The 12,019-nt window shown below is 36.7% G+C and overlaps 1 protein-coding gene across 1 annotated transcript in view; it reads right to left on the reverse strand.

Moving 5' to 3' along the window:
• Positions 1–12,019, reverse strand: part of OTOG (otogelin) — a gene marked incomplete at its 3' end in the record, with an annotated part of 84,024 nt that overhangs the window by 57,350 nt on the left and 14,655 nt on the right. Inside the window, exons 12-19 of the mRNA XM_083863970.1 lie at positions 10,834–10,966; positions 9,694–9,871; positions 7,778–7,902; positions 6,607–6,819; positions 4,836–5,001; positions 4,250–4,324; positions 1,764–1,807; positions 1,153–1,306 (exon numbers count right to left, since the gene is read on the reverse strand). Coding sequence (XP_083720096.1) covers positions 1,153–1,306; positions 1,764–1,807; positions 4,250–4,324; positions 4,836–5,001; positions 6,607–6,819; positions 7,778–7,902; positions 9,694–9,871; positions 10,834–10,966 — 1,088 coding nt within the window. The remainder of the gene's footprint in view (positions 1–1,152; positions 1,307–1,763; positions 1,808–4,249; positions 4,325–4,835; positions 5,002–6,606; positions 6,820–7,777; positions 7,903–9,693; positions 9,872–10,833; positions 10,967–12,019) is intronic.

A 12,019-nucleotide genomic window follows, 5' to 3' on the forward strand; every position in this document is an offset into this window, starting at 1 on the left:
GTTACAATAAAGACAAACGTTCTTAATTTTGTATTTTTGTCTCTAGGAAATCATAACACTTTGCCTCTTACAACCATAAAACCATATTATCAGAGCTTTGGGATCACCAGCACTTGACACCGAGTCTTCCAATGCTAAAAAATAAATTTAATTGCTTACATTCTAGACCTAAATTACATCAGGAAGCAGAGATTGGAAGCTCAAAGGCTATGCACAGCAAAATAGCAGAGAATAAAAAGTTTATATGATCTGAGTTGCCAGCTATAGAGTGCTGCTGAAGGCAGCTTTGAAGTATGTCAGCCTGGCCCAAGAGGGTGAATTTTTGCAATTCTGAGAATATCTGCCTCCAGTTAATTTCAAAGCCTACCTTAGCACTGCACTTTTTCAGCATGGTACCAATACTGTGAGTTCCACTAATTACAGGTTCCATTTCATATGAATCATTTCACATTTCATGTTTCTGAGTATTACAGTAAAATCCCAAAATCCTGAGTAGCAATATTTTATCATGAGAGAGAAATACCTACACTTCACTAAGTACAAATGCACAGACTTCAACAGAGCTATTTCAACAGTTCAAATGACTTCAGAGTTATAACACTAAAAAAGCTTCAGGCTATGTGCTTAAGAAACTAAATTTCATCAAGAATAGCATAACTTAAACACATTATTGTTATTTTTATAATCAAAATTCTTTCAACAATACAGTGCTTGATTCCACAGCAGCTCACCTGTACATTATCAGCATAAATCCCCAAGACTTAAGAGATCCTTTTGAGGAAAAAAAAAAAAAGAAAAAAAAAACCCCCAAAAAAAACCACTGAAAATTATGCCTATAAATAAACTTGTCTCTCTCAGCCAAATATTGAAATAAGAGGTTAGATATTTGAAAAAATCTAGACAAACATGGTTCCTGTAACACACAGGCTGAATATTATTTCAATGCTATCTCCATATTCTTGGTTTTTTGATCTTATTATTATGAAGTATTTAACTCCACTTGTCTCTTGGTTTGGCATTTATTATGACTTTAACAGCCAGTAATGTGGGGTAAGTCTTCACAAGTTCGATGCTCAGCCTTTGAGAGCTCAAACTGTCCAAGTAGAATTAGTTACTCAATCATGTTTGTGCACCAAATCTGTCTTTACTCACCCTGGTGGGCAGACACAACCTGACACACAAGGAAGGTGTGCTGAGAAAGTGAGGTTTAGCAGCTGATTCTCACAAGTCCTCTCTCTGCTGAGCTCAGGATCCACTTGTGGATTACTGCAGTTAATATAAATCTGTCCAGCTGGGCAGCTGTGGGCTGGGGGAAGAAAAGTGACAAATGCTTTAGTCTTCATACCTGATATTTTGTATCCTGCAAAATATGGATTTGTAACACAGAAATTATAACTTCCAGCAACAGTAGCAACATTCAGTTGCCTCTCCTCATTACTTAGTGCAAAGCTAACCTTTGTTTGCCTTACTGAAAGTCTGCGGTTTATCATGCAGCTAAGCTTATCTGCATTAGCAATCAAAAATTAGTATTTTAAAGTACTGGGGGGAAAAAGTTGTTCAGATTAAACTGTATTTTGAACAGTTAGGCTGGTACAAAGCAGAAGCATTACTCTCAAATACACAAATATATAATTATGGATCCCCTCCCAGAAGTTAATTTGTACACATCACACTATCTTCTAGTTCAGACAAGGGATTCCACAGAGACTGGAGGAAATGCATTCACTGAACCTGAAGTATCTTTTCCCTCTCTCTTCACTCACCTATTATGTTGTTATCACAGTTCATTACACCATCCCTGCAATGGCTGCAATAGAAATACACAAAGATGTACTGAGAGCCAGGAAGATCTAAAATATTAATATATTCTATTTACTAATGCAGAATAAGTCAATAGAAAATAATTTTATAAATGCTTGCACTGAACATTATAACTGGATCAAGTGTGCATTGCCTTAACACATGAAGAACATTAGTTAAAATTCAGACTTTTGCTTTATGCATTATGTTATTATGAGGTAAGATGCATAGGCTAACAAAAAAAAAAAAAAAATACATACAGGAATATGTCCTCATAATGCTCCCCAAAACACATTTCCCCTCCATGAAACAGTTCAAAACTGCATAAAACTCAACCTCACAGGATACTGTATGCAGGGAAGCACTGAGAAACCTACACTGTCTGCTCCTTTCTAATTTGAGCCAAAATAGTCCAGCACTTTTCCAAAATGGTAGCAGCTCCTATTGCAACTCATTGTCAGGAGAAAACTGTAGCAGCACTGGCTGAATTTCAGGTCCTGGTCTTCACTAGAGAACCTGAGGCCATGAAATCCAGCACTATTTTCCCATTCTTTAGCAATGGCTAAAGCATCCCCAGGACTCCTACTGATGGTCAGCAGATTCAAAATCAAGTTCTGTGCTACAGCCTCCCTGTGGATGCATTTGGAGTTGTGTAAGGACCCCAAAGCCCTGCAGGAAAAGTGCTCAAGGACTGCACAGTATCACTCAGGCAAGAGGAAAAGGAGTGCCAAAGGGAACTGAGAAGGAGGCAACTCAAATGCTGATACATCAATGAAAATACTTGTTGAAAACGGAGCACAAAAGCTATTCCATTGAGTAGAAATTCCAGTTTGAAAGTGGAAAGCTCCAAAGATGAAGCAATTGAGAGGAATAAAGGATGGGGAGAATATAATAAAAATCATAACTTTTTCAAATAGCAAGTGACAGATAAAGACTTCATCACACAGTATTTTTTTTCCAGTTCATCCACACATGTATTCCTACATGATTCCTAATGTATGACTTAGCACAAGGCAATTCACAGGAGCTGACAGTCTGTACCTCTACATTTGAAAGTCTTTCCTCTCAACTGATCTGTATATAGCCTTATTAAAAACACCTCAACTAAAAATCATGACTAAATAGGAGAGACAGGTCCCTAATTCTAGCTAAAATTCTAGTAGTTATAAACCAGTAGATTTTTATTTTATTAACAAACATAAGCTGCCAAATCCCAAACAATTCAACTGAAATCAACAAAGAGGATTTTTACCTACAGCAATTTCAAATAAAACTATGTTTGTGGACCATCACATGATACACACATCCACCACATGGGCCAGCAAAATTAGCTGAACTAGACCTTTGAGGGGGAGGATTAAAGATTTACCAGGAGAAGCCCCTTCTCTTGACTGCCAGGACTGTTTGACATGTTTTGTAAACAAGAACACCTTGGGAGGGCAGGCAACAGTGCACCCAGCCTTTGCAGGGCCCCGTATGCACAATGGGCACACTCCAGTAAATCTGCCCTAAAGTAAAAAAATAATCTAACTTGATGAGTAAGATATCAATTTATAATAATCAGTATTTATGGACTGCAGACAAGAGTGAGAAAGTTTGTGTGAGCTTACTAAGTGCCCCCACTGCAACAGGAGTCTGACAACGCCAATTTCTAATGTGGCCTTTGTTGACAAATTAAAGTACTACACTGATTTATCACAGACATGATTTGGTCTGCTCTGCTTTTAATTAAGTGCTGCAACAACTGATACAGGCAGTGAGAGCTCAGATATTATTTCTGAAAGCTTGTTATTCACAGAACTTGTCATCCACATTACCTAACCTTCTCCGGACAGAACTGTTGAAAAGGATGCATCTGGCAGGAGCCAGGATCATCTAACAAGCTTTCTTCTTTAATGTCATGACTGCAATGATGCAAATGGAAGAGCAAGAGGACAAGAACAAATGCCAAATGTAAGGAACAATAACAGAGATGCTTATTTACCATTGGCTGCAGCTGAGAGTTTTTTGTGTTGTTTCTTAGTTGATAAAAGCCACATTGCTCTTTTACAATGATTCTATACTAGTGGAAGAGAGATTCTTAATAATTCTTCATAAGTGGATTAGAATCTGGTAAAGGGAAGGAGAATAGCAATAAAGATCTATGGACAGTCAGGAAATGTCTGCGCTTTTCTGGAGCTCTCCACATTAGCATGGATATAAGAAATTATTGTGGCTTTTCTTTCTGTTTTGCACTTCAATATATTGCATTACAAAGCACAGCAGCCTGAAAAGCCTAAGCTCAAAGGACCTTTGTCAAATACAGAGAAAACTGATGAAGGTTTATTCTGTAGGTTTCATTTAAAAATAACTAAAACAACAAAAAGAAAACCCAACAAGCTAGCCAAAATTATTTGATAGAGCTCTTAAAGTGACACAATTTATGTGAAAACATAATTTTGTATCTTACCATTTGCCTAAAGATGTCATGACATTTTCTCCAGGGGGATAGTCAATTCCTTGAAAATAACATGGGCATTCATTTCTGCAATAGAGGAAAAACATGTAACTGATTAACCCAAACGGAAAAAAAAAGGACAGAATTCCCATTGACTTAACTGCCGTTCAAATTTCAGTTGCTTTGTTAGTTTTGGTGAGGGTTTTTTGGTTAGCCAGTGGTTTTGTGGTTGTTCAGGGTTTGTTTGGTTTTTTTTTTAATACAAGAAATTGATCTCAACACTGCTGTATAACTCAAGCACATTTCAAACCAAATTAGTAGTAAAATGGAACTTATGTCGTGTATCTCTTACATGCCAAAAAACAGAGAGAATGTAACAACCAGCCCTGATGATGTTGGATGAGTGTCCATGTTATGGAAAAGCTATTTTTGATCAACTCAGACATCAGTCCTGTATAATTGTAAGAGACCTTGTCAAGTTTACCGATGCATATCATCTACAAGGGTACAAGTAGGGTGCAAGTTAATTAGCTTTCCACTCTGACTTGCAAATGGGGTGGTCTGAAACAGTGACTATCAGAACTGCAACTTTACCCACCTCTGTAGGCATTGCTCAGTCTTGGTATCCAGATACATTCCAGGGGGACAAGCACAGCCTTCAACACAATCACTGCTGCATGTCTCTGGCACAGACAGGGCTTGGCAGGTTCTGCCACAGGTAGATACACAAGTACTGTACTCCTTTGTGTCTTCACATGAAAGAGCTGTCCAAACGAAACAAATCTCTCAAATTACGCTGCAAGAGACTCAAGTACCTCCCAACAGTTTTCTGATAAACATCTCCATTCTTTCGTTCCCAATCACATTAAATTCCACTAAAATTGCTATCCTGGCACTATGCTGTGTAAACTACACAGATGTAAATCCACAGTAATAACAAGTACAATGAGTCTGGGTGGTTAATCCAGATTTACACTGTGGAAACCAAACTGCTGAGGCCTTTTTGCCTCTTAACTCTGAAAATACTTGGCATTTGTTCATGGGCTTTTGGAAGTGCACAGCACCTTAAAAAAAATAAAAATAATAAATAAATAAATAAAACTATCTTAAAAGCTTTAAATAAAACACATGTACTTCATAGATGTTGTACAATACCATATTAAATTTTCTTTTATATATAGAGAGATATATATCTGTCCCTTACAAAGCTACACTAAAATAAGACTGAAGTTCTTGAAATACTAACAGATTCACGTATTTTAAATGCTACAAGCATGACTTTTTAAACATACTGTAAGAAAACTACACTTGTTTCCAGAATAGTAAAATAAAATCAAATGGCTTGAATGACTCATTCAATCTAAGTGGACACAGCCATTCATGCCATAATAAATGCAAACAAGGCAGTCTTGTCAGATATACATACAGATACTCCACCTTGAGATGCTTAAGCTGGACCAACTTAATCCTCTTTATCATGCAGTACAACATGGTTAATTCACGATGTGATGACAACTGCTAAGTTAAATTCTTGACGGCTCCTTAGAAAAGATTCTCAGACTCATTATTAGAGCCAGACCTACATCAGGGGTGTCAGTTTTAGGTTGTTTGACATGGTTTCCAATTCTATACTTCTTTTTGAAATAAGTGTGAGGGCCCAACATGTCTAATCAATATCTTTTGCATCTTGAAAATTGACGTAAACTAAAGAATTTAATATTATCCTTTGCTTGTGAGGCTTTATAGAGTAGATAACAGATGTCATCTTTATCTATAAAGATACATATATTCTTCTATTCATTTTAAACTAAATAACAGTAATACCAAGTTTCGCCACTTGCTTCAGCACTTTGTGTATTTCAACATCACTGACAATAAGAGAATAAGCCAAGAGATTGTCAGACAGCAGAAGTCAACAGTAATCCAACTAAAACTGCTAAATACCATCATTCTTCATCTTGTTCATGTAAAGAATCTGATAAACCTAGCATCTACAAGGAAAAGAAATCTATTTATGCAGTTCATTAATAATACCTATATGGTATGAGATATGCAATAAGGACAGATACATTTTAAATTCTGAACACATTTGAAGCCCTCCAACTACTCAAAAAATATTTGTAATGTTTCATAAGTCAAAGAACTACAGAAGGTAAACTATAAAGGAAAAAATCCTCTAAAAACACTGGTACAAATTCTGTCTTGACAGAAAACTCTTTAAACATTAACCTTGTCCTGTGCACAAAGGGTCACTCTAGAATTAATCCTTTTCTCATTTAAAAGACTGTATTGATTTAACTTTGTTTTCTGATTGCCTTTAAAGTCCTCAGGCAGTAATTATTTAGGTCCAGAAGTGAAAGGAAACTCACCACAATCTGGAACAGCTCCTCTGAAATCTATTACAACTCCAAACTTTCGGCAATGATGGGCATAATGGGCCAGAGCAGAGCAAAAACAAGTCTGTCCACACTTGCAAGTGTCTCTTCTGCACTGCTCAAAATAGGGAACAGGACTCAAATAGGGGTAGCATGGAGCAAAAAGATCTTTCGTAAGGATGCTACAAGCTTCCGCTGCATAAGAGGCTACACAAATAACAGATTAAAAACTGTTTCAGTGAGGGAGTTCAAAAAGACTTGAAGAAAAAAAAAAAGTGTCTTCTGTACAATACAACTGATTATGGTTATATACTATTGCCACATAAATCTTTTTATCTTTGATATCTATACAGCTGTACAGAAGGACTAACATTCATACCCCAATCTGTTACCAAGAAAGCAGCTTTCTATCACTGCACATTGTGTAAATACTCAAAAGACAGGTGATGTTGTAGCAGGAGACATGACAATTCCCTAGCTGAAATCACAAGGGAAAACATTAATATTCTACCTCTGTCTTTACAAGTGTTTAGTGTCCAATACAAAAAGTGGTAGGAATTGTGAAATAGATATAACTGATAATCTAGAAAAATCATCATTATTAAAGGATGACTTAATGACCATCTGTGATCCTCATGGCATCAACCACCTGCATATTATCCCAACTGGACCCTTTCAGCTAAATTTATAGGCTGGCAGTGTGTAAGCATCTTTCTACTACTAATTCTCTTCTGTAGTAGACAAATAAATCAATCATTTAGGATTTTTTCAGCATTCTCAAAAATGAATACTGCAATAGTTTTGAGTCTCCATCTTAACTGGCAGCATCACCAAGACATTCTACCAAACTTTAATGCATGTCTAACTTAACACAGTGTAACTGCAAACCAGAAATAAAAATTATGTATTTCAGACATCTCTGCAAGTATTACAAAATCCTCAAACAATCCACAATGTGATTTTTTTAAGGAATTGAACTCAGCTGCCTCTATACTACCCCTAAGTACTAATTTCTTCAATGGGTAGGACTGGTTATTATTGTACCTCCAGCTAAGGAGGTAGGACTGGTTATTACTGTATCTCCAGCTGATCCAGCTAGGAAAATGGGCACAGATGTACTAAGTAGAAATGCATTTGCCAGTAAGGATTTGCCCTCAGTGCCCACCTGCCTGCAGATGAACATCACACGGATCCACCTGTGAACTGTCATGCACAAGAACACACGCTGATGAAGTTTTCCACGTGTTTCCAAACAGCTCTGGAGTGCTTTCTGTTACTCCAACTGGAGATCTTTTACAAAACAGAAGTCAGTCAGAAAAGGTATAGTGAATTTGCCAAATGGTCTCAGTTCTCACACCCTCTGATTCAAGTTCCTCTTTCACTGTTCCATATTCTCATTCGCTCACCCATAAAACTGATAATCAGTTTCAGGACTCCTCTTTTTTTTTTTTTTTTTTTTTTTTTTTGCAGGTAGAGGCCCAGAAACAAAAAAAGATGTCCTCCAGAGGACATTTTTAAGGAAAAGATCAAAATAGACCAAATTCCATTTTTATAAGGGAGCAGAGAGCATCACTGTCCTGATAGTCTAAACTCCCTTATTTGTCCTTTTGGTTCCTTAGTGATATCCAATACATTTTTAATCTCTCCTCTGCCTATACTTTCCTGTCTGCTGCTGACCTCCCAGGCTCTTTATTCCTTGCAGGAAAGAGAAAAGAAAAGAAACTCAAGCCACCAGAAATATAACTGCAAAAGCAATTGAACAGATACCTATGAGGCCTGGGTAACAGAAGCTGAACAATAAAGACTTTCATCAAAATAACCAAGGCACAGTAATGTACAAAGAGAATGATCAAAACTGCACATTTAAATATGGAGTGCTATACTTGAGGCAATATATTGCATAAGGCACACAATCAGGAGTATTGCCACTAGTAAAGCAGCTGGCAGTGAAGGTGTTGCAGAAAACACCACTGCCTATGGCAAGTCTCCCAAATCTGCTGTGGATCAGGTTGTTTGTGTACCTATCAAGATGCCTTGATACTGTAGTCTGTGTCAAGGTTCAGCACAATTTGTAAGACCCCAGGTTTAAGGGCTTTTTTTACAAGTATCAACTATTGTAGAGCTACTCATTTGCATGACAGCAATTCAAAGACTGTTGTCGACAATACACTGCAAAACTACCTGTCAAACAGAAATATTTTAAATAGTTTTACATAAACAATATCTCTTCGTTGAGATGCTGTCTATGTATTTCCTAGTCTCATTTATAAATAATAGCCTGATAATACTTTTTAATCTGTAATGTAGAAACTGTTCAAAATTCCACTGGTATATTTGTGTATCTGTCTTTTTAAATGGGGTCTATAATGGAAAACTTTTCCATTTTTCAATTAGTTTTGAGTTAGAAAAATCCCAGCTCTCCTGAGAGCATAAAGTTCTTCTATTATTTCCTTTTTTTATCCTGTCATGTCCTAAATTTGTGTTCTTCTCCCATCTCCATAAGGCTACTCTGAGGCACTGGAAGCCAAATTGTTCTTTAGCATCTGTGAGAAATGTGCTGGAAAGAAACTGAGCAAACAGCAGCTTTGACTGTGGTGCTTGGGCAGCTCTGGCCACTTCTCCCTGCACCACAACGAAGCGAAGCTCAGGCAGCAGCCAGCTCCTGTTGCTGGTCTGCAGGCACTGAACAATGGAGGCTCTGTCAGAGACAGTAGATTAAGGCTCAGGAGAAAATAGGAGCTGGAAAGAGACAGAGTCTTGCAGAGAGGCAGAAAGTTCCTTATATAGGCCACTCTGTATTTTGGACAACATTTTGCTGGTAAAATAGCCCTTGTGCATCATATATATTTTACCAGAAAATTATATTAAAATATTTTGAGCAAAACCTGGCTTGATATCCTGTACTTGAAGCTACAGATTTTCTGTTAGCAAACTGAACCCTACTATTTATCTCACTAATGAAAAACTTCAAAATAAATTATGCTTGGTATCTATCCTTTCAGCTTCAGTACACACTTGATCTACCACTCTAACTATGGATATTCATATACTGGCAGACAGAAATCTTGCAGCTCAGCATACAAAAAATCATCCTCTGTGTTTCCATTGAAGGTTCCACAAAGGCCCACAGTGTCGTCCTTCCACCGTTCATCCACTTGAAGGTAAAGCCTCAGCCCTTCTCTGTCGTAGAGGATCTGCAATCCAATCTGGGTCTTTACTTGGAGAAATACAGAGGAGAGTTTCCGTATTTCAAATAACTCTGGGGAGTAAAAACAGAGATAGTTGGAAGGCAAAGGAAATCAGCTTGAAATTTAGATTTTGTTTTGTGTCATATCACTGGTGATGGTTCCTATCACTTTTACATAAGGTTTTTTCCTATTAAGGCCCTATTTTCCTCTAAACATTTCTCACGAAAAGTTATATTGATTCAAACTTAAAGAACAAAACAAGAAACTTGTGAGACTCACCACATTTTTTTAAAATGCATTGAGAGTTCACTGAAATATCCACAAAGGTAAACTAAATTAAATCAATGTAAAGATATAAACATTGCAGACCATTTTTATGTAGATAAACTAATTCCTAAAACCGGGAACGTGATTACAACCTTTTTTGTGAAACTCCCAAAGAGCCAAGGCCTTGCAGATATTAAATGTACTAATGATTTGCACATAAAGCTCTCATTAAAGATAACACTAAATCTCACAGTCATATATTCCTATGCAGAATGCCAGACACCCTGAGGACAGATTGATTTAAAAACCCAGAGCAAAAGACACAAAATAAATTTTTTGTCTGAAAAATTGTAGCTCATCTCTAAGGGGCTAAGAGTTATTTCTGCTTAAATTTACGTGAGCTGCTTACAAAAATGGGAGAAGAAATGATTCAATTCAAGAATCAGAGGAAAAAATTTCCCCTTAGGCAAGAACTAAAAAACTTGCAAATGTGAGGGACAGTATTTGGACTTGTTAAAATAAACAAAATCTTTATGTAAAAGACAACTAGCTAATACAGCTACAGCACAACTCCAACCATTAGCATAAAAAGTACATCAAAAGTTAATTTATGAAGCAATTGAGAAGAAATAACAATATTGACACTAAAATATGCTTTTAACTTCAGTATGTTAGCAATATTGACAGTATCACAACAGGCACAAATGTCATTGGAATATCACCCTAGTGTTGGATAAGAGTTATATGCTTATGTGTTGCTCCTTACCATCTGCATAAGGCAGGTTAATTTTGTACTGGTCATAGATCAAAACATCTCCTGAATGAGTCAGAGTCACTTGCCTCTTGGGGTCCTGCTTAAGAATAAGGCTGACAGATTGGATACATGATCCATCCTGGTTCTGCAAGTGAGAGCAAAGTAAACAAGAAATGTTATACTTAGTGGGGATTGAAAATTTTAAGATATACTCCGCTTCATATCAGAATGCACTTAACAAACATGCAGCTTTACAGCTAAGTAAGAAAAAACAGTATTTTGAATGACTTCCCATATGTGTTTAATAATAACACTAACTTGCAATGCAAACACAGTGCAGAAGTGGCATTTGGAAAGAGAAATATAAACAACACTCACACAGTTTAGTACCAAGACACACACAATCCATGAGACACACTGATTAAAGACCCACTGAGGCTGAGTTGATGCTCACTAACAATGCTGCATTATCTACAGAGCAGTGCACCAAACTCCAGATTTGTATTTTAATGTGTTCAGATATACCCAGGTTCTTTTAAAGCATATTGTAGGATATAAAATTCTTTTAAAGACAAACATTAATGAAAGACAGAAACATCTTGTGACTCATTATAAAACAGCACTTAAGTTCATTATTTCTGAGGCGAGTAATAGAGTAGAGCATCTTCACGAGCTCTGTGGATGAATATTGGTATAAGAAAGGCAGCATCATGCCAGCATATAATATCATAACATCCAACTGACCCAGCTTGGTTATTGCTGCTACCATTGCTTATTCTTTGCATTTCACATGTCCAAGTCAAAATGTCACATGGAAAAACACATGAGTAAGAATATAGCATTGCAGTCTGGAGGAAACATTCTTTAAAAAAATCCTAAACCAATCCTATTTACTTTTTTTTGCACCAACATCCTTAGGTGAAATTTGTCACCAAGGATCAAAAGCAGCTAATTAACTGAATTCTACAACAAATACACCTCTATTAAGTAACATGGAAACAAGACAGAGAAATGATTAACAGAAGTCAGTTACAGTCAAAATTTTCAGGACAGGACTTCGACTTCCCAGAGTAACTACAGGTACTTTGGATTCCAATGTCGATATGGAAAGAATGTGTATTAAAGCATGTATATTAATTACAGTAGATTAACAGTTTTTTCTTAACAGGATGAATGTGATCACTTAATGTTTCAAAAA

This window comes from Zosterops lateralis (assembly GCF_965231275.1).
Source record: "Zosterops lateralis genome assembly, chromosome: 6".
Lineage (NCBI taxonomy): Eukaryota > Metazoa > Chordata > Aves > Passeriformes > Zosteropidae > Zosterops > Zosterops lateralis.